Genomic DNA, 23,843 nt, shown 5'->3' with positions numbered 1-23,843 from the left:
ACGGCCACTCTATCGCCAACGTGGCAAGAATAAATTAATGCGCGCACACTTCAGTAAATGCGCCTAATAAATGCGGGAAGTAAATCACGAACTACACCGACAGCGCAGGCGTGGTCGAAGCTGAGTGTTTCCAGACGCTCCACAGGAGTAAGCTAGTTACTAGCGATAATACATCTTTGCTGCAAGCTATAAAAATGTACAGAACTGCTATGTTCCAAGCCTTGTGCGCAGTAAGAACAAATCTATCGCAACTGAGTGCAGCCGCGAGCGATTAAGCAGAAAAAAATTGGAGGACGCTTAAGCTTCGCCTTCAAGAGTGGAACGCGACAGCGTTCCTGTCGATCCGCCAAGGGGTGTAAGATAATGGGCCACAGGGCAGCCATCACTTACGAGGTGCCCTGCATCGGACGCGGTGAGCGTCGAGCCATATGGTCGAGCAACGCGGCGTGCGGCGCAGCAACGTAACGTGCGCCTGAGCAAGCGGAACGAACCAAAGAACTCGGTATCTCGGAGGGGGAAATGATGCACGCCAGCCAAACGTTGTGATCGGCACGGGCAGAGAGATAGACAGATAGTGATCTAAAGAAAGGAAGGACACTTGATACTGCACAGGGAGCAAGGCGAAGCGTTGTCAGGGGAGAGAGAGTCCGGGAGCGACCCGCCTCGCACAGCTCCAATGCGCGCGTGGCGCGCCATCTGTCGGGGCAGCGCCGTACATGGAGAGGAGGGGGTCTTCTGTGTTTGCCGCAAGATGGCTCTGCGTGTGCGGAAAGCGCAGAAGAAATGCAGCGGAAACGCACTTCGCTACTCGTGTAATTGCGACTTCTGTAAGTTACATGTTCATAATTACCGATATACACCACAGTATAACCTTCCACGGCTCGTTTCGAAGGCAACACCGCATTCACTAGAGGCACGTTTGTACTGCTTGGAAGCATCGAACTCGTGACTGAGTGGTAGCGTCTCCGTCTCACACTCCAGAGACCCTGGTTCGATTCCCACCCAGCCCATCTTGAAAGTTGCGTTTTATTTATAAAGTGCCTGCCGTGATTTGTCGCTCACGGTCAACGCCGCGGACACCGACGCCGACGACACCGGCTTTTCTGCGACACGAGCTCCTTAACGCTATCGCGTTAAAATAATCAGATAGCGACCGCACCGGGCAACTTGTCACCCACCCAGTCACCGTCTGCGATATCTCCCGAAACAGAGGTTTGCCAAGCCGCACAGGTGTCACACACATCCGTTGTAAACACGCAGGCAGCTGAGACAAGCAATCTACGGGTCACCACGTGATCAAACATGACACACACCACTGAATCGCCGCGAAAAGGGTCAATATTTCTAAAATTAAAATTAAATTATGGGGTTTTACGTGCCAAAACCACTTTCTGATTATGAGGCACGCCGTAGTGGAGGACTCCGGAAATTTCGACCACCTGGGGTTCTTTAACGTGCACCTAAATCTAGGTCAATATTTCTAATAGACAGTTTTAGTTACACGTACGTAGAGGTTTTGCGTACGTAGAGCTTCTACGTGTGAGCAGTGCGCATGCGTGGAACGTAGCGGGCGCGCGCGCGTCTCACGGACGTACGTGAGATTCAATTCTTTGCGTGCGTTTCTTGCGCACGTAGACAGCTTCGTTCGGGAGTTGCGCAAGATCACGAACAAGCGATAGCGGGCCGCGCGCGCGCAGACGGCTCGCATCGAAACACGGCGACAGGATTGAATTGGCTACCGCTGTGTTCACATTTCCCGATAGATGGAGCTACGAGGTCCCTCTTGGCGCGCGTCGCGTACGTGTAGCTAAAAGCGTTTCAGATGGCGTGCACGTAAGGTACATAAGAGAGTTTTAGTATAGCGTAAAACCCTTGCGTTAGCGTTAGCGTGCGACGCAACGCTAACGCAAAGAAAGACTGCACTGCGCGGCACAAGGCAGTGTTTTAGAATAGCGGAACGGAGAAAAGCGCTAACGTTAACGCAAACAAATACAGCGCCATCTAGATGCAAAGACACAAAGAACTGGAAAGCCAAATCCACACGAAATGTCGAGCTTATCCAATGCCGAATCGACAAGTGTGTCCCTAAGTCAAGCTTATTGAAAGCCACAGTCGCTGCGTTAATTACGCATGTAGGTGTTTGGTTTGAGCGTTGTTTTGTCGAGAGTCGCGAAACATACCGATTAATCTTGGCATGCTGCGATCGAGTGTTCTGTGGGACCCATATTACGTGTCCTTTTTAAGTTGGGATGACATAGACACCCTCATGCTTCGGGAATGAGAGCGACCGCGCAGGTTCTACGTGTCCTCAAGATCCACTCAACGTCGAAGCTATACCGGAGGGAACGTTTCGCCGGCAATTTCTCTTCCAGAAAGCCGATTTCCCACTTGTTTCCAATTTTTTGCAACGGACGCCCACCTTGACGTCCATCCGAATGGGTTCAAGGCGAAAACCTCCTTCACGAGGTTCATATCGTCGTCGTTGGTAAAACGCACACGCATTGTGACCACAGCACCAACCACACGACTGTGTTTTGCCGCGGAAAACATGACATGCATCGGTTCCACATGCGGCTTTACACCAAGCGAACGAGCGAAATACACTTGGGCGCCATCTCGAGGCGGATACAGCAAACACATTTAGCAAACCCATAGAGTTGTTCTACTAACTCTATGAGCAAACCCTCTCGTTAAGCCTACTGCGCCGCTAATCGAGAACGTATATCGTAAACAACGCCCATTTGTCACCTGTGCACCGCTGCCGAAGCATCATCACACAAATCTAAGGCGAACACGAGCATTAGTGGGGAAGGATAGAGCCTAGCAGTGCAAGCAGACAGCTCGATAGATCCGAAGCGGGCTGCTCTCACTTCGACTGGTGCCGCCATCTTGCCGTACGTAAGGCTCCCCTTGCGTGCGTTAGCGTTCAACGCTAAATCCTGAAAATAGCGTACGTACGTAAGAGCTCCAGCAGCGTTTACGTATAGCGCATGCGCAGTGTGGTGCACGCAACGCTAACGCTAACGCTAACTCTTTGCGTTTGCTGCTTTACGCTATACTAAAACTCTCTATAGACTTTTCACGTTTGCGTACGTGAAGCCTCTACGTCCGTGTAACTAAAACTGTCTTATGAATATATACGTTTCTTTATTCGGCGAGCAGGAAAGGGCGCACCGTGATTGTTTCCTCCTCCTCTGGCTTGTGCGAGCGGGCGCGGTGCTGCTTGAATGTATTGGCGTCGCGCGCGGCGGTACGGTGTGCATGCTTTAGCTCTTTCTCTGAGAAATTTACGGGATGTCAGTGGGTACAAGGTCGTTGAGAAACCACTGTGTAGCCTTTGGGTGCAACAGTATAACTACAACATGCGGAAGTTTCTCTTCGGCTGCGCAAACACGCGACGTGTGTCATCAGCGACGTGGTGTGTGCACACGTGCGTGTTGTAAACATTTTTGGTTCTGACAGTTTCCATACGAGGCACAGCAGCGGTGTCTGTATATTGGCAGCTTGAATTGGAAAATATTCGCACTACCTTATCGCTTGGCCTGGGAACTGAAACACAGTAGGGCTCCCATATTGGCAACCGAACGCAACCCCGAAACATGTAAGCGCGAATCGTCATCAGATATTTGTGCCACCGGCCGGCATCATTCTCTCGCATTTGGGGCGTACCATGCTATGTCTACGTAATCGTCCTGATGGCGTGGGTCAACACGGCGAGCACTGCGGTCGGTAAACCCCAGCTTGATGCATATGAACTTTGTGCTCTGGCGTAGCCTTATTGCGCTGTCAAGCAATAATACCCAAAGGGGTCCGTATAAAGAGAATGCCATGCCATTTGCGAGAACGCAACATTTGTAGAAGGGGTGAGCGTTTCGTAGAGGATGGACCGAACAAGACCAAACATATAACTTGGTTTGATCACCTTGCGACTCGTAAAGTTGGAATCGCGCTTGTCTACAATGGTCAATCAGTCGATTCGGTCACCAACTATAGCAAAAAAGAAAAAATTCAAGGCTATTCTGCCTTACGAATGTGCATGACCAGCGGAGCTGTAAACGTCGTGCTAATAAATGTTCGCAATCACCGGCAGGTCGTTTTGAAAGTGCAGTCGGTCAAACACACGACAGCTGAAGCCTAACGTTTTGTCCACGAAGTCCGGGCGGAATCGAGCATGCGCACCAGTGTATCAGCACATCCGCCGTTGCATCGCATTATTAATCGCTTCGCGGTCCGGAAGGCTTTCCGCTCGATCCCGTCTCTTATGGGCAGCGCCCTCGGCCTGCGCACCGCTGGTTCGCGCCACCAGCCGCTCACGTCTGCGGTCCCGAAGTTGGGCTTCGTGAGCAGCTTGTTCTTCGCCAGTGCACACTATACGCGGCCTCCCCACTACATGCTAAATGCCGATTCGGTTGTTTGCGTAGGCGCGGGAATGCAGCAGATGGCCTGTAAGCAACCACCTGTTGCACAAAATGATGGATCCGCGCTACGGCCATTAGCCCTCTCTCGGCGCAGCCAAACCGAGCAGCTGGCTATATGTCAGGAGCTGGGGTAGCTGACAGAAGCGCATTAGGTTCACACTTCGCGACATCTCGAACTTTACCATGCAGTCGCCATGAAATCGCTTTCGAACCACAGCCTGTCGCACAAATGGATCTCTGACGTCTGTCCAGAAATACACACACACACACACACACACACACACACACACACACACACACACACACACACACACACACACATATATATATATATATGTATATATGTATATATATGTATATATATGTATATGTATATATATATATATATATATATATATATATATATATATATATATATTTATTTATATATATATGTGTGTGTGTGTGTGTGTTGTGTGTGTTTGTGTGTGACACCGGGTGGCACTGCCATGGCACCACGCATGGTCATGTCACGTGCTCGGCTTATGCTGTATGCAGGGTATGCAGATCTATAAAACACAGCAGCTGTCATTGCTGACGCTCGCGCAGTCCGCACCCGCCCACTCGAGCACCATGCTGTACGGCATTCTTGTCATCACTAAAGAAAACTATTTTATTCGTTGGTGGAAACCGCGTACAACAAACGGGGTAGACGCGCACTGTACCTACGTATAACAAGTTCAACGCTTCTCAAACAAACAAAACAGCGCGAACTTAATCCGTAGCAGAACGGTAACCACGCTCGTTCATGGTAACGATCGCTGCGTATGTTTCTTAACTACTCATAACTGCTAAAGCACAGCTTAGAATCAAAGTGAGAATACCGCAGCATGGTCACATTAGTGAAACTAATTTTATAAGTACAAAATCCAACTCGAAGGCCGATCGCAGGGTTAAACACAAGTGTGCACATCGCGCTGGGTGGTCTCCGTCCGCCTCAACGCCATCACAAATTGAGCCCACGCCGACTTGAATCGTTTCAGTACGTCTCACAGAAACGCTTTACACCGTAGAGGATGCAACCTCAAAGTAAGCAGACCAAGCCAACCCGAAAAAAGAAAAACGCCAGGAAGTGGCGTCGAACGTATGGGCATAGAACACGAAGCGTTCGCCCAAGCCAGCATGCCGACGGCACCTAGATGGCGGCACTGCCTATTCAATGTGGCGGCGCCCATGGAAAAAATGTCTATAACATCGTCATCAAAGACCTGGAGATGCACATGATGTGCCTGAATTGTGGCTAACGTGGGGAACACACTGGCGACCTTCGTTATCATTGGCTATCTGCGTCACGCGAGATTGCATTCGTACGCTACTAATACGGAGCATCCCGAAAAATGGAAAAAACTAGGCTAAAAAATTGATCCGTGGGGCAAAGCGTTACGCCGGGCATTGCCTTAGCAAGACAGTGGCGCCGTGTTTTATGGAAGCATCGCAAATGCCCGAAGTTTGTCACGAATTCAATTTTGCGCTTCTTTTGAATGTGTCGCATATCTATAGACGTGCACTTCTGTGATAGCGTTTTCCCTTTCTGCGACGTGGGCCATATCGTGATCACGTCACTCTCACCCACTGTCTGTATATAACATAATCGCTGGCCGCCAAGCTGGATGTGCTTTTTGCCCTTTATATACTGTCCAGGTCGGCCACGTTTGAGTTGCTGCCGTGCACTGAAGCATATTTCAAGTTAAGTCTGCCTCTTCGTTCACGGGAGCCTTGGAACACGACATAATTCTCCACAATTTTGACTGTGAGAGCTGTGAAATTTGTACCGTTGAAAACAATTTAGATTGCTTGGCAAGCGTGTTTTTCAGTTCGAGATCAAAGTCGGCACCACACTCTAATTCAAGGCTGGTATAATGTACCGATTCCTTTTCCTCAATAATATTCCTTTCTTCCTTTCTTTTCATAAAATTACTTACGGCCGACCAATCGCTATGATCACGTGAAGCTGCGATGAAAATGAGAAAAGGAATAATATTAGGATACAATTATTGCGGCCAAAGAAATCAAGCTTAGGTTTTATTAGATCTCAGTTATAAGGAAAGAATAATAAAAACAACTGGAGGAAAATTTCTTCCATTATTAACTTTTAATAAGTTAGGTAAATAAATATTTTGTTTCTTTCTCCGAGGTATCTCTGACTATCTGAAATGAGAAAAAGAAAGGAAATTGAGTTGAGCTTAGCATATTGTCAGTTTGTTTTAAAAAGAGCTTTTTAAATTACTTGCTAAAAAACCTAAATGCTAATGGTCTCGTTATTGCGTTATCACAGCGCGGTCAACTTTTCTTGTTCAATACAGGTCAAATCGTGCTGCTCCTGAGATACGAAGAGAAATGCTTCCTTTCACATTTCTAAATAGTTTAGGCGCGTATAGAATAACAGAAATATCGAGTACATTGAATTAGAGGTGCTACGCGACTGCCTGCGTAATCGGTTTCTCGGGTTGATTTACATAAACCACACAAATTCGTTTGTAATGAGCTCAAACAAAGGAAAACGAAGTTTCGTGCTCGAGAAAGTTTTAGCCTGTCCCCCTAGCAAATACATTTTTTAGTACTTCCCTTAAACATTTGCGATTTCATGGGGGCAATAGAGCGGTGAGTTGCTGCACGTATTTTAGAGCTCCTATCCAACTTCGTGTGTTTGCACAAACTCTGCTGCATGGGCGCAAGAACCTTCCCAAACATTTTCATGTCGTTGCATGTTGTTTAACCAGTTTCCGCTTGTTCTTTTTGTTGTCTAATTTGCCGCAAATTAGGCACCGCTTGGGAAACGGCCTTCGTCCAGCAGTGGGCATAAAAGAGGAGAGTGATAATCACGCACTTGCTTGCTGACGCCGCTGAAGGCATTGATATATGAACTAACGAGTCATGCCGAAGGATACATTCAGCGGAACGAAGGGCAACGGGAAATGGACCTGACGTTGTTTAACCTGTACGCGTGGATGATGAGTATTTAACAGCCGGTCGATTCGTACTCCACATGTTAGGCAGTGTAGCGAGCAGTTCTTAAACGCGCGGGCTCGACCTTTAAAAAAAACTCACAAAAAATGTTGCGTTGCATTTATTGGCGACAGCCAATATAGATATCACAAACGGCTATATTCACCTAATACCTTCCTTCTGTCTGTAAGTCGACCGCTCGGTTCTCACTAAACGTTGCTGAAAAGAAAAATGGAAATATTTAAATCGAGGCAGAGATGGAACGTATCACTTTGCTTAAAACAAAAATAATTTTTCAGCAGCTGCTGCTTCGTGGCAGGATGTAGAGGCGCTGAGTACTAGGAGCATTTTTTTTCTGCAAGTTTGCAGGCGCGTTTGCAAACCTGCATGGCAATTCGACGTGCCACTCTGTGCGTGTTTTGCTCCGAATGCGTGCTTTAAGCACTCGAATGTCTATGCACTACAAGGAAAAGACCAAGATTTGCTAGCACGAGTTTTGATTCCTCGGTTGACACTTGGACAACTTACCACTTAGAATGTCATTGAAAGAGGAGTCTTACAAAACATGCTGTCGTTGTGAACGCATTGTAAATGACGAATACCTGTTTTTAGGCATTCGAGAAACGATCGAGACTGTTCACCATCATATCTAAGGTTGGAAATTTGAATTTGGTAGAGAAGATTTCAAACAAAAGCAAAATATCGTTGCGCTTCTTAAAAGTGAACGTACTGACAGGGCAAAAATTGGTCATGTGTGATGCAATATCTTCCGCAAGCAACGTGATAGCAGGCTCACCTGAACGTTCAGTCGTCGGGGAACGAATCATTTTCAAGTTTTCTCGACAGTATTCTGTCAGTCGCTGTTAAATTGTAAGCACCGACATAAGCGGACGACACGGCGTTTATTTTGTCGCACATAAAACGCGCGAATTGCAGGAGAAAAAATGACGAGGAGCTGAGGACAGGTCCAGTCGTGGTTTTCAAGTAACACACTCAAGAATTAACGTAATAAACATAATATGCTGTTTATCAGACTAAACGCGACCAGCTAAGCTCCGACATTTTGTGCTGATGCATAGAAAAATACGCTGTTGCAGCTTCTTGCATGTTATAAAACAATTCGGTATTACATCTGACTCCAATGTGCATCCTATGCTCAAAGTTTGCGTATGCATGTCACGTCTCTTCACAGGGTCATGAACATTCCAACAGACATCTTGCGCATACTTTTTAACATGCTTTTCTGAATAGGCTCCTTAGTTACGTGCCATGATCGTCGAGTAAAATCTACGCGCTGCATTTGGAACCGGTACGTGCACCAATTATAAAAACAAGCAATACAAATCAGCTCATTTCAAAAGTGCAGGGAGTAGCAAACCTGCTTTCATCCAACTTTCGTGCTACTATTAGGATCGCTTGATAAAATAAGCGTATTGCAATGTATACAGAGCATCGTGAAATAGAACGATACTCCTCTGTGAGCATACTTATCTTACCGGCTCTCAGTACGAAAGCGTTACAAATGTACCTGTTGTCAGTACAATTTTTGGCCGCTGTTATTAGAATTTCATACGCAAAAAACATTAATGCCCGAGTTCTTCTCGTCTCCATGAAAATAGTTTTCGTTTTTAAAAAGCTTTGATAACACTGTTAAATCTCTTCTGCCTGTGGTCTGTTTGCAGAACTACCTAGAAATTCCGTGATGTTTGCTGTGAGCGTCGGACGTTGTTTGACACGGTGCTCGCCTTGATGGCGATGTGTAGAAGCAACGTTATGTGCATTCTTCGTAATTGTCATCAATGCCAATAAAATTAAAATGCACAATTTATAAAAATTATATATACATATCGTGATAAGTACTCGAACAAAGAATGTGTCAGGCTAGATCCAATATTCCTACAAGGGGTATGAAGAAGGCATGTCTCCTCGTCCAACTGCTGGCTCCGGCGTGAGACATTTATTTTTTCGCAACTGTTCATTACAGAAAACGCTGTGTAGTGGCGTGTATATATACGTTTTATCAGAGAAACGGTGGGCTGTGTACGGCTATGGCCATTGCGGCTTGTTTCCTCTCGAAAGGGAAAAGCCTCATAGTTCTTGTGTTTTCTGCTAATACCCCTCCCCACCCCCCCCCCCCCCCCCCCCCTTGGTAATATCCAGTTATTACTGGCGCGAAAACTTAAATGACCATGGTCTTATACAAATCAGCGGCAGTGCTAAGATTGTGTATGCTTATGGTGCAATTTTCACATGTTTATGACACTACTGCGGTGCAGTCGCTACTCCAACAAACAAATTCTGGCCTAGGGCTCCCAGATACATTACGCGTGTTAGCAGACTTTTTTTTTCCGTTGAGCCAGCCTCCCTTGAAACGTACTGCAGTATGGTTACAGTGTCTCAAAATGAGGGGGGAAGGTGACCAAAGGAGAGGGTAAGCCTTAGGGAGACTCTGGTGACTGAACCCAGTGAAATTTGTTTTCCCGTTTCTGACAATTTTGTGTCTAAACCGTAGATTTGAGCGCCTATCCCAGCGGCAAGAACACCACACTTTCTGATGTCCGTAAATGCTTTTGCCCATTCATAGCGGTTCACTAAAGCTGACACTTTCTTCTATAGAGAGTAAATATTTCGTCTGCCCTCACCAGCTCTTGCAGGAGCGAAGCCAGAATGAGGGCACTTGCGGCTAATGCCAACACCAAGCTACATTTGAATACGCTGTGGGACCAGCGAGTCTACCACTACGGCCAAGTAAGCAGCCCAATGAGACCCACCGACAGCACTCCTGCTGGAGTCGTGGTGGAATCTGCGAGAGGCCTAAAGGTTCGTGTCATTATTGCCTACGGCTACAAATGAAGAAAATGCTGCACCCCCTTTAGTCGCGATCGTCACACCCGCTTCTAAAAACAAAAGAGAAAACGCTCGTCTAGACTGCTACAAATGCAGGACAATGGGGTATGATTTCTAAAGCTGCCATCGCTATTTGTCTCCCATCTATGGTCTCAATGTGAAGACAGTAGTCGAAATCGATGTGCCAGGCTTTCATTGCGTCAGGTTGTTCGATGCTTACTAGAAATCTGCGAGTCCGTCAAGGGTGCGTTAAACGTCGTTTCATACTAACAGCGGTAGCCCAATGCAAAGTTTCTTGTAAGTCCGTGTCCAATGTGGTAAATTAGTATTATGCTCGAGTAACAAAGAAAGATTACTGCGACTCGCTGTTATTTGAGTGGGCGGTCATTAGCCAAATACTTCAATGAGTATTCTGCAAAGAATTTTTTTTGTAGACGACCCGCTGACGTGATGACATTGAACAATGGGCACATTGTACTTCGTGATCGTGTCATAGTTCGAAAAGTCACTACATCTGTCCATAGCCTTACGCGCAGCTCATCCTATAAGATGAACAATAATCAGGTGTCGTCTATGTTTTCGATATATCTGCCGTCCTTCTTGCCCTCATTTTTTTTCGTATGACTTGAATCAGGCACCTGTTCATCGTTGTTGGAGAAAGCAACGGTGCTTGTGCTTAAGAAGCGTGGTAAGAACGAGATACGTAATAGCAGGTCCCTAACCCTGCTTCCATTTTTTTCAAGGGGCCTTGAAGTCTTTAGCCTAGGCCGCCTGTTACAGTTTACTGACCAACCTACTGTAATAACAATGTGACAGCACGATTTCAGGAGACGGCTTTTCAACAAAGCAGCAGTTCTTATTCATAAACATTCATATTTAAAAAAAAATTGAAAACAAAAACATTGCATGGGCAAGAAATTTTGCAAGACATTGCAAGAAATTTCTTTGGCTCAGGTAACCATGTTGTTCCAGCAGGGAGTGAAATAAAAATGATATCCGGGGTGTCACTCAACTAGCCTTCTGTAAGCCGAACAGAGTGACTAAGCGTTAACGGTTATTCTCCAAAGGTATCCTAGCTTTATTAATTTTTTGTACATTTTGTGGACAAATGTCATCGTTAGTATTAGCAACAATGCTTATGTTATCGTTCATACACATGGTACCAGTCTATTTTAAGTGGAAAAAATCCCACTCATCTAGTGTGATAGGTCGAGTCACTTTCTCGAAGAGCTCACACACTCGACAAATGGCCACAATTGTTTACGACAGTCAACAGAAAAATTAAATAATATTTTTCCACCAAAAGGCCGATATTTAAACACCACAAATTAAATACGTTTTCAGTGACATAGAGGTAGGTAATGAATAAAAAAAAATTGGATGTGTGGTTTATGGATGGCACGATGTGGAACGCGTAAGCTAATCACGCAGGTCTTAAAGCTGCTTTAATATTGTTGCTCTCGTGTATGAATTTAATTGCATTTTTCCTACTAGATCAATGTGAAGTAACAGCAGGATACACAGCCGAGGTATACGCCGATACTCCGGTAGACTGCCACTATGTGGCGGAATAGCGTGCATCATCGTCATTCCTAATATTCTCAATATTCTAGATTTGTCCGGTGTCTATCTGGCTAAAGAAAGGCCTACAGATCCGGAATATCGGTGCATACCTCCCTTGTGCAGCATTCAACAGCAAGGTACACAGTCGAAGTCACATACGCCAGAGCCATATATGGCGCATGATTACCTGGAATATTCATACACTCTTGGCCATCTGCAAAATGTCAAAAAAGAAGCTTTTCAAATATTGGCGTTCACAAGTGTAACGTATATGCGCAGTGGGTTCTTTTTCTATTTGTGCTGTCGCTAGATGCTAGTTCTGCCCACGTAATTTGCGTCACTCTAGATAGCACTGAACAGTAGTGACGACTGGGATCGCAGTTCCTCTTGCTTTACCGTAGTGCGAGAAAAGCACGAATCTCAACCACGTGACTAGTCATTCCATCACGCAGCTGACCTTTACTGTTACGCTGTTAACAGTAAAGCTGTTACGAGTTTGTCGCTGTCATCTAATTGAGCCCTCTCTCCCTCAATGAACAGATAATTTCAGATTTGATGAAGGACAGGAAAGATCCCATGTTGAGACCAAGTTATACAATACTACATTTCTCGCTGCACACCGAGAAATCCGTCCCCTACATTGCTGATGCACTGAGGTAAGAGTCTTGTTGCTGACATAGGCTCAGCAGCTAGAAATTTCGACTTTCCACATTACACAGCGTATCTCGCAGTCGTGGTCAACCAATTTTAATATGCTCACTTAGCCGCCATAGTTTGCATGGTGGCATTCACTACAACTGCTATAAATACAAGCTCCTAGTTTTGCGGCTGCCATGATGGTGCAATGAGATACGTAGGCAAAATGCGGGCCAACTAGTGATAAAACCATCACGCACAATGAATCGACCAGGGACGCAGTGCTACCAGCAATCAGAAATTCACTGACCACATTTCCCATAGCGTAGGACAATGGTTGAATAGTGGTAGTCGAAATAGCATGGCCACCTCTCAAACAGGCAGTTTCTAGCATAAATAGTCGTACATCCACATGTATGTTGACCGTTTTTTTTTTCTCTATGAAAACTGCAAGTTCAGTGAAGTTCTCTTCATTTATTTTTGTGCTGCTGAGGTATGCTTTTGGTAATCGATGCAATAGGAGTGCATAGAGCATGTGGAAGCAATCATAAATTCAGTTCCATTCATTATTTTTTTTACAAATCGCACATTCCTATGGAAAAACTGAGAAACAAACTTGATGGCTCACGTTGTTTCCTGTAGTTAAAACATGGCTGGCATTTCCACTATTATTTCTGGCATCAGAAAGACACCTGTTGGACAAGTATGTTACTTCACCGTCAAGTATTAGCTCTTCCGAGCGCGCAATACACGTCACCACTTAGTGTGGAAACGGTGATAGCAACCGGGGAGTTCACCTGGTTTTACCTAATTTAAGCAGACTTCCCCAGTTACGTGACCAGCTATTTGCTTTGCACCGCCCTTAGATGTCGTCAACAGACAGTTTTGACTCAACTGCATAGCTTGAGTCCTTGTTTTGTTTGATATAAGAGGCTATGTAAAAGCTTAGAATGTTGAGAGGCGCTTTAATTTTTCATCATTGGATGGGTTAGCTTAGTAAAATTTACACTAGTAAAGACAATCTGCCACGGGGTGCTTCTTGATTTATATTTCGTGCGAGAAACTTGCGCTGTGCAATTTGCTGGAAAACCACACGAATGACAGACTGAGTGCAATGCTAGACGAAGTACTGATAATTACTTGTACATTTCTGAGACGGAACCGTAAACATTAAATAAAGGTAATGTACATGTGGAAAAGAACAAGACAGGATAAGAAATTGCAATAAAAGGGCCATATGATCAAATCAAATCCGCAAGTGTGCAGATGTACAGGCACCAAGCCACCACCATGCTTGTTTCGTGAATGCAATCTGTTATTTAGATAGCGAGACCGATGGCTCACTAACCCCTGTCCTTGCCCCGACTGAGACTAAACAAAACACATCCTGTATTTCCTGTATACCCGTTCATGTTCGATGAATATACTACAGCTAGTAATTTGCACACCTCATTTAGCGTTTATTTTTGTATGCCATTCGAGTTACTTCCAGTGCCCTGCGCAGCGCAACTTAGTCGGATATGGAAGACCGGCAAGACTTTTTGCAAGTCTTACTAGGTGTTAATTTTTGCCTGCCATGGCAGAAATGTCGCTATACCATTCGTCCGACGCGAATTACTATTCAGAAGTCTTGCAGTTGTTTATGCGCAGCGTCTCGTCACTCTACATTCCTTAGTTATGGCGGCAATTGCATTTCGTGGGCGTCTCATAATTATAGAGCAGAGCCCAGGCGCCACACACCGCAGCCAAAATGCCGAGGCGAAACTGCGCGGTTATTGTGAAGTGAGCCCAGCTTGATAGCGCATGACGTGCTTTTTCACAGCTCTTAGCAATACGCCTTTAGTTTTTTAGTAGATTTTGCGTCTTTGGATAAGTCTACGACTTTGGATCTTTGGTTCTTGGGCAGGCGAGCTTGGTAAGCTGCTTGGTGAGGAGAACTATGCTTAAACGGGGGGGGGGGGGGGGGGTACAGAACAACCGCTCTTGCTTGGTGAAACAACATAGTCCGCGGATAGTCTACGCTGCTGTGAACATCTCAGCCAGGTTTTGTTGTCGTGCGCGGCGCTTGAAGCTCGTGAGTGGAGTGCGAAGTTACCTTTTTCTCAAACACTCTCTTTTCAACGGAAGCCTGCTTCTCACTATTTTATGTGCGCTTTATTTCATAATATAGCAGATTCCCATGCACTCAAGCCCTGTCGTGCACAACGCAAGCTTTGCGCACGGCACTTTCGCAGGTAGCTGCGGCCTGCTACGCGTAGAAATCGCGGTCGCCGCGGGGTGCCGTGACGAGTCCGTTGGTTGAGCGCACTGCTGCTCGCTGAGGAGCAGTGCGCTCAACCACAACCCACTACCCATATTCTAGTCCTCTAGAATATGGAAAGTGGGTTCAGGCGCCGGCGCGCACCATGCGATGCGGTGAGGCGAGGAGTGTCGACAGGTCTCGGATGTAAGCGGTGGCGCTGTTGCATCGTGGGCTGTAGGCTCGGCGCGTCCGCGCGCGTGGCTAGCAGTCCCGCCAAGCTGCCTGCGGCTCTTTGTTGCTTTTTGTGTGGTGCATTTTTCCTCTTTGTGAGTTCGCGGCGTTAAGACTACGGTGATGCCGAATCGTTGGCGTAAACGGCATTGTTTTGCTCCCGGTTGCAAAACGGGATACCAGCGGACGAAAGGCGATCAGCCGTCGCTCTTTGCTATGCCAAAGGATGACAACCAACGCAAGCAGTGGGACGGCAACCTTCATCGAAAAGATAAGGTTTTGGACGAATCCTGCTCTGTGTGTGGGCTACATTTCGAGCCATTATGCATTATGAGGGACTTTATACATATCATTGACGGCAAAGAAGTCCGCATCCCGCATGGAAAGCCGGAACTTTTATCCGATTCGGTGCCAACTTTGCAGCCGAACGCGCCGAGCTATCTGTCAAAGAAAACACCACTACAGAGACAACCAAGAAAGAGGGAAAGCACATGCACATACCCTAATGAAACGAAAAGACCACAAAGTAATGATTCCAACGTTAACAAGGAATCGAGGTGTCCGGACATTGACACTGAGAGTTGCGTGTTGGCGAATGACCAAGACCATTTTAAAGTTGACAAAGCATCTGTGATGGACGAATTTTCTAGGCTGGATGTTCCTTCAGAATACTGGAGCTTCCAACGCATACCTGATTACAGTGGGACTGTATACTGCAAGCTAAGAATGGGCGAAAATCAATGCGTGGAGTCAGAGAGGGTGGTGATGCTTTCACGCGATGATGGGCCTGGTGCCGCATATAGTGCGCACCTTAGTTTCCACTCAGGAGAAACGGGACGCATTGCCAGCCGTGAGGGAGGAAACAGACTACTTCGAAGTGTCGACCTATGCCGCCTGTGTAAAGGGGCACTGTCCATTAGCAGCATGCCAAAAAACAGCGTTACCAAAGGATTTCAAGCGCAGTTGAGCCTACACGACGGCACATACTTCAGTAAATGATGCGCCGGAAAGGAGCCATCTGAAGGTATGCAAATTTCCTTCAAATTATTTCAATTTTGCTTCGAACTTCACAATGTAATGCATGTACGATTAGATAAGGCCGAAGTTGTGGTCATATATGTTTCCTCTGTTTTGTTCTACTTCGCAGGACAGGCATGCGTATCCTGCCGCTACTTCAGAAAGGCCTTACTGACGCGGTATTCAAGGGTAAAGCGGTCACTTAGAAAGACTGTGCAAAGTACAACGCAGAAGCTGCGTTCAGTGCGACAAAAAACCGGAGGCTGTCATCACGAAGGAGTGACCTGAAAGATGAGCCCTGCAAGATGCAAGAGAAAAATGCTTCTAAGCCTATGGAAATGCTCGAGGCTGAGATCTCAGCCCTGCATCCTAAACAGCAAGAATGCGTGAGACAACGTTTCCCGGCAGCGAAATAAAAAGCAGCAAAGGAAATGTGTACAGTAAAGCTTGGATTCTCGAATGCATATTAGTGAAGATGAAAAGTGCCAAGTTGTGAGAACATCTCCGAAATCACAACATTATTTGCCTGCCAAGCAAGAGTACACTAAAGCGCTATTTACGGGCTTACGAAACCACTTTTGGGTTCAGCTACAGAGTGCTTTGCCAACGGAAAAAAAAACTCAACACATTGACAGCTCTAAGCTTCGTGGTGGCCTTTTGTTTGATGCAATCAAATTGTCTGAACACCTAAATGTGACATCGTCTGGTCGCATTGAAGGATTCGTTGGCTTGGGCCCGTTTACAGCTGACGGACAGAATGTTCCATCTGGCCATGGGATGGTCGTAATGTTTGTGCCGTTTACTGGCCGATGGTCGCAAGTTATTGGCACTTTTGCTACTAGTGGCAATGTCAAGGCTGAAATGCTGCCAAAATTCTAATTGAAGCCACAATTGTCGCCGAGGCCAGTGGACTTGAGGTTGATTTCATTACATGTGATGGTGCATCATGGAATCGCCGTATGTGGATCCTATTGGGAATTGGCGTAAAGAATGGAAGGATTACGTGCAGCCGAGAACACCCTGTGGACCCTCCTCGACAGCTGTTTTTCCTATCGGATTGTCCGCATCTACTAAAATGCCTTAGGAACTCTCTACTCAAAGGTGCTCTGAACAATACAAGTGGTATGGTAAGTGCCCATCCTTGTATAATAGCACTTGTGCAAGGAAGCCTTATGAAAGCGGCGGTCTAGCTATTGCATTATTTGACAGCTCAACGTGTGGTATGTTAACTGTTAGAGGTTTCCATCCAGCCTGTAAAACAGGCCTTCAAGCTCGGCTCGAGCCAGCTCACTCTAAAGGCAATGCCTGGCTTGACATCTGCACACTTGGAACCTAATAGGCTTGAAAAGATGAGGGTGATACTTGCATCTCAGCTATTTGGAAATCGTGTTATCAATGGCCTACACTTCTACATGGAGAAGTTAGAATCGTCTTGGGGCAACATTGATGCAACAATATCATTCTTTAGGTAAGCAAGCGTTTTCTTAGGAGAATCACTACCTATTCGCAATTGGATCGAAGGGCACTAAGATATTATCGCCAACCATTCAAAGCTATGTTTCTTTTTTAGATGCCATCGGCATGCGGCCTTATCAGGGTGATTGTAGCGCGCGGATCATTTATATATGTATTCTCTGTTCGACGGGTAAATGGGTATTCTCTGTTCGACGACCAGCCAGTACGTTTGTAGCTATCGCCAACGCCGAGTAGATTTGCGGGCGCAAGTCAGCCCGATAAAGAGTTCATACGAGTGCTACACCTACCTGCCAGTTCATTTCTTGCCTGCGGCATTGTCACCGCCACGTAACATTATAGCACTGACAGCAATAGCATTGGTTGATGACTGCCGGACGTGTTAACCTCAATGTTCATTTCTCACTTTTCTGCATAACTGCGATCTTGCTCCTATGCTTATTTAATGTATCGTTGCGACAGAAACATAATTTGGTTATTGTACCATGTGGTATCCTATGTCTGCACTAAAGTTCGCTTTTCACTTTTTCAGAAAGTTCTGTCAGCAGTCTCATAAGGGTTATGACGTCTCGGTTTACAGTGCAAGCATTGCGTCCAGGCTCTGCTACTGTACAGCAAATCAAGGACTTCCTGCAGTTGTTATCACGCTGGAAAACGTATGCAAATGGTGCAGGTTTCATAAGTTTGTCCACAGCAGTTGGCTTTAAGGTCACACTTTCTGCCACCCTCGAACTATTGGACTTCCTGAGTACACAGGGCTTACAGTATTTAATGACATCGTGCTTGAGCCAGGATCCATTGGAGAACTTTTTCGGTATCGTTAGGCAGTCCTGTGGATCAAACGATCACCCTACACCAACCAAATTTATGATTGTAGTGAATTGTCTTTCGTTTTAAAATCTAGCGAGCGTAGTGAGATCAGGCAATGCCGACAGCAATGAGCCACTTAGTTCCTTGTTGGACGCATATGATGCCAACACTGCAGAGGAAGACATTGACAAACTGTTAGAGTCGGGCAATCTCTCATTGGCTGAAGGCAAACTACGCCAAATATCTCCGGATCACAGCGGTTATGTTATTGAAAACAGCGATGACCGGCTAATACACTACATGGCAGGTTATGTAGCGCGCTAGTTAATTGCACGCAGTGACTGTGAGAATGAAAAAACTTGCTTCTACAGGCGCCAAATGAGGAAAGCCAGGACAGTGAGTTTACTGCAATTTGTCACAAAGGAGGGTTGCTCAACCCATCCCGTGTGCTTTTTTTTGAAGGTGAGAAGGCTGGAAAACCTTTTCACAACTTTTTTTAGTCAGGGAAAGCTGTGCAGTAACAGCATAGCAGATGTTATGGTTCTGGGCAAATCTCAGATTTCATGTCGTGTAGGGTGCAGCCAGCACTCAGAAGCGCTCACACCCAGCATTGTCAAGTTTTGTGTTTTGACAAGGCTGCATTTTTATGTTAAAGCAATCAATGAGTCGCGAGAAGCTCGCAGGAAAAGAAGCTTCATGCTAAGATGCGCAAGTGCTCATAGTCGCATGGCTAAATGTACTGTGCAAGCATGAAAACACGGTATTCCTTTGAGAAAATCAAGAATATTTTTCACACTGTGCATATTTGGAGCGCTGCAATAAATGAGTGCTTTATAAAATAAAGGTTTATTTGTCTTGTCTTGCATTCATCAGCGTTTATACATCGGCGCCAATTGACCCTTCGTGTTGAAGAAAAAAATATGCATGCATCAGACCAGCAATTAAAACAGGGGCATGCAGACCACACTTAAAATTATCGCATTCGCATATAGTTCGCGGTACACACAACGGTTTCTAAGTGAAGCGTTTTTTTTATTCCAATTTTTTGTTGCCACGCCCCTCTACTAAAACCCTTCCGATGGCTCAAGCTGGAGTACGCTCGGCCACGTTTGCCGACAGCTTCGAGTTGGCCGCTGGATAACCCCGATGATCGATAGAATGTTTACTCCTCTCCCTTTACTCAGCATTTCCTATGGGCGGCGATAATACTACTATGCACCAACATTGAAATATAGGAGCTGTACCTGCAAAAGAGCACGATCAGCGTTGCGGAGCATTAACGGGGCCGCTCGTCCGCACCACCGCGCTATCGGCTGTTGGCTACTACTACCTCTAATTCTCTTGATTCGCCGACAATATCTATGTACAGCTTCGCCTATTTGTAAGACCTGTTTTAAAAGACGGAGCCTTGCTTATTTCTCCGATGATTCTACGCACAGCGCGCAGCCACGGCGCGGCGCGCCGCATTTCATACAACCCATGCTCTGGTGGCTCCATCTGGTATCGTCGACACAAGCCGCCTCACCGGCGGCCGTACCCTGAACCTAAAGCCCCTCCATCCGCGCGCCACCGCCGCTCTCTTTCTTGGTCGGCGGTGGCGCGTGGATGTAGGGGCTTTACCTGAACCCACTACCCATATTCTAGAGCATTGTAATTTGGCGTAGATTTACTGCATAGACTCCCTTTGGAAAGACAGAGCTGCGTTAAGCTACGCCATCTTGGGCTCCAAGGCTATGCGGGAAAGCCATTCCTAGTGCGCGTAGGGGCGGCGCTTGCGCGACAGTGCCTGCAGCGTTTTTCTTTTTTTCGCTTTCTTTTTAGACTTTGTTCTGGACGAGTAAAAGTCCGTAGCTCAGCTGATGATTCCAAGCCTAGATATTACCCTTGCCTGCCTTATCATTTCATGATTACGGGAACTGCAGTGTTCTACGAACGCATGTGCCGGCGCATGGTGGCAACGTCGTGAGCCTTTGCGATTTCCGTATGAAGCCTCAAGTATAATGCTAAGTTTTTATAGAAAATCGATAATTCTTATTAGGTACGCATGTGAGAACGGCTCGCGACATCTAAAGGACACGAATGCGCGTATTGAAGGAACATCGCTGACCCCTCCAACATTCTTTGTGTCTAAAGTATGGAATTTCAATACGTTCCAGGTGAATGACCCGACGAATTTCATGCACTCAAGTACATTTTGCATTAACACTCCCTGTACTACTATGTTGATTATGAGGATTTGAGTACATCCTTGTACCGTTTTTCATGTTGCGAACAAATTTAGCCGTCTTATAAGTCTCATATGCAGCAGGCACGTGTTGACTAATGCTGCATAAACAAGTGAAATAAACAAGTGCACTTCTACAGTCGACTTCTAAAGGTCTATTTGCAGAGATAAAAAAAAAATCTCTGACGCTTACAATACCGACCATCGGAACGTTTCCCCGTTGCAACGTCGAGGTTCCGGAGACATAGCAAAACCAACCATAACGCCAGCTTAGCTGCACTTTTCTCTTCACAGGGTGGAAGTGCTCCGATTTTTCATCCCGTGCTGGCGCGCGCCGATTTCGCTTTCATCTTTCGCTGTGCTCGTTCGCTCGTTGACGCCGACGCTCGCTGCAGGACTGGGCACCTAAGAGCTGAGCTCTAAGGCAGAACCTTTCACACTCCGTCATGGCGCATGCGCTTAGATGCGTCCTATGACATTTAGTCCACAATTTGACTGAGAAACAACGTAACAACACATAATTTTCGGTCAGTAGCAGCGAGGAACAAGCAACCAGAAAATATTCACTATGCCGCGGCCAATTATGACTTGTCGGCGGGTTCCTACGAAGTGCTGGCTTCTCAGCAAAGCACTGGAGCCAGTCTTGACCACGTGATGGCGCTCGGCGAATAGCGGCGCTAGAATTTCGGAGGTGGTGCGAGCGGAGCGCGGAAAACAGTGGCTCAACCCTGCCTCCATGAAGGGGGTTCCCTAAATTAAAAGAGAGGAACTTAAGTTTGGCGTCGCCGTAGGCGCCATAATGCGGAGTTGTAGCGTATACGCGAAGATCAACAATCAAATTTGAACTACCCGTCATGGTGACGTTCAGTAGGTGGAGCGTTGTGGATACGCCCCACTCCGCCGTAGCCTATGCAGTGCAATGCATTGAAGTAGCGGCAGCACTTTCGAAGGATGTTTGACTGCGAAAAACTCCGCTTCTACTGAACGCGCTGAGGTATTTTTGGTGGCAAAGAAGTTTTAAAATAGCACACTTTTACTTCAAATGCATTTGTTCGCTTCCATAAAAAGTGTTTCAGGGTCCGTTTAATGTAATCTTGGGTGATGACGGTACCGTACTTATCCGAGACTACATCTTACACGATGAAATCATTGTGGCAATGCAAATGCCCGACCTTCGTGCGGTGATCGCTCGAGGGCGATACCAGTGGCAACTCATAATGAGCCGTAAACTACAACGAAATCCGCAACAAAAGCCTGTCGTCATGGTTACTGTCAGTCGCAGTTCCCTTCGAGAGAACCAGGAGACCACTATGTTAATTCAACTCTGTGTATCATTTTTGCCTTGCATTAGTGTACCGTGTAAGCGAAGTGAGTAATAATAAGCTCTGAATGTCAGAAAACTAGAAATAAAGATTCTGCGAAGATAACATTGCACCATGTTATGTCATTCAGGACTCATCCGGTGGACGTGTTTGTCTTCATAGCGTTCCACAAGGAGGCAGACTGGCAGTACACGAACTGCCACATGGTACCACCGACCATACGCTCCACGCAGCTACTGCCTCTTTACATCAAAGCTGAGTACCCTATTCGCTTGGTAAGTACTCTGAGCACCTCCTAATTACTATGCACATGGTACTCGCAAGTACCATGGAAACTCAGTAGTAATGAATGTACCTAGAAATATTAAAAATTGTCTTTATTGAATCTTGCATACTGAGCATAGCTTCCCTTTTCAGTTTATCCACCAAGAGGAATGAATCTGATGTAGTCATATAGCAAGGACGGCATTCCGATCGATTACTCGTGTTTAACGCCTCTAATTAACGCTAGGACTATGAGAGATGCTGTAGGGGAGCGCTGTGGGTTAATTTCGAGCACTGGCGGTTCCACAAGGCGCACAAGATGTCGGGTACTTGAGCCCTCTTTCCGTTCTGCCTGCGTCGGAGCGCGAGTCCCCGCTGCAGGGAATCGAACCGCCAACCTCGCACCGGCCGAACGACAACGTAGCAAATGATTTCACCACGTGGCTCATCGTGACGGTGCCCGCTGTTCATGGCCGGAAGCACTGTACGTCATCACATGGACGCGGAAGCGGAATTATCCGAAAAACGAGGAAAAACGAATTAAGGCGGTATTCTAATGTAATGTTTATCGCGCTGCCTATCCGTCAACGTTTAAAAAAAAAAGTGGCTTGTCCCACTGGTATCTCTGAAGCTGTAGCCAGCACGAATGGCTTTCTTTTTATTTCAATGAGTCATTTTCTTATCTGCCTTACTAGGAGCCAGCTGTAGCTGGGGAATTGCAAAAAAAAGAAAAGAACAAGAATCAAAATTAGTGGCTTGCGTTGCAGTTTTCCAGTTGATGTTCTTCGTTTTCTTTTGAGTAAGAATGTCAGTGCTCTAATTGAAACATTGGATCATTATTACCGTCACAGAACTGATTTGAAGTATCAGATTTACTTCATGTCGTGCCACTGGAAAAAGATGTTTCCCGTTCACCCACTGTCGATTAGTCTGTGCCAGCAACACCAAGGTACTGTTCTACTTGGTGCAGAAAGGAGCTGTCGCTATCTTGAACTGTCTTGCAAATTCAGTGCTCTATGACTGCCTTCAATTACTGCACTGTCCAGCTGCGGTATCCCAGTGGCTAAGGCGCGGGCTCAGTCCAGGTACTTGAATTTACGTGCACTTTCAAGAACTCCAGGTTGTCAAAATAGATCCGGAGTCTACCCACTACGGCATGCATCGTAATCAAAAGTGGTTCTGGCACGTAAAACCCCATGAATAAAACTTGCGGCACTCCGCACAACTAATTTACAAAATGAATGGTTCAGCTTCTTTTTGTGTCACTAGAGATTAAGTCTGCTGCTCGCTATAGACACAGCATATCTTAAAGCAATTAGGTTTTAAGCTGACAACTGCACACAATCGTGTTGTTGCGATCAGTTGTATATATAGGTAAGTTTCAACACCTCTGTGTGTGCGTCTGGCTAAGTCAGCATGGCTCTTGAGCATTGCTTCTCGTCGTGGTTGACTATTATGGAAATCTCGAAGAGTACGTTGAGAGTAACTCTGAATAGTAACTCGGCCAGTCATGAACGTCAGGACTGCGGTTCTTTGAATGGCACCGTTTCTTTGAATGGCAATCGTTTCTTTGAAATGGCACCGCAGTGCCGTCCGGTCACTCCTTGATAGACAGAGCCACACGAAAGAAGGATATTGTGCACCACTCCCATGGTACGTTGAATTGCCCGCAGTCTGTGCTTGACGCCACAAGCCTGCGGTTCCTTGGCTTTTTTTTATTTATCTCTTTGTATACGTTCTTTGTTTCTGGCTTTTCCCTTACACCTCCGCAAATTCCACGTAACTCATTTAGCGCAGTGTCATTCCGTGCT

At 46.2% G+C, this 23,843-nt stretch overlaps 1 protein-coding gene and 1 long non-coding RNA gene across 2 annotated transcripts in view; one reads left to right on the top strand and one right to left on the bottom strand.

Annotated features, from left to right (window-relative positions):
• The window catches only part of LOC135896670 (uncharacterized), a 94,415-nt gene that overhangs the window by 20,595 nt on the left and 49,977 nt on the right, over window positions 1–23,843 (bottom strand). The gene's annotated exons all lie outside the window — the stretch shown is intronic.
• LOC135896669 (uncharacterized) overlaps window positions 1–23,843 on the top strand; it is a 132,433-nt gene that overhangs the window by 63,256 nt on the left and 45,334 nt on the right. The window contains exons 11-13 of the mRNA XM_065425155.2: window positions 10,049–10,223; window positions 12,354–12,469; window positions 21,899–22,043. Of these exons, the coding sequence (XP_065281227.1) occupies window positions 10,049–10,223; window positions 12,354–12,469; window positions 21,899–22,043 (436 nt within the window). The remainder of the gene's footprint in view (window positions 1–10,048; window positions 10,224–12,353; window positions 12,470–21,898; window positions 22,044–23,843) is intronic.

The sequence above is a fragment of the Dermacentor albipictus genome, chromosome 3 (assembly GCF_038994185.2).
Source record: "Dermacentor albipictus isolate Rhodes 1998 colony chromosome 3, USDA_Dalb.pri_finalv2, whole genome shotgun sequence".
In the NCBI taxonomy this organism is placed as follows: Eukaryota; Metazoa; Arthropoda; class Arachnida; order Ixodida; family Ixodidae; genus Dermacentor; species Dermacentor albipictus.
Note: the sequence above shows the minus strand (reverse complement) of the source record. Positions and strands in the feature narration are given on the sequence as shown.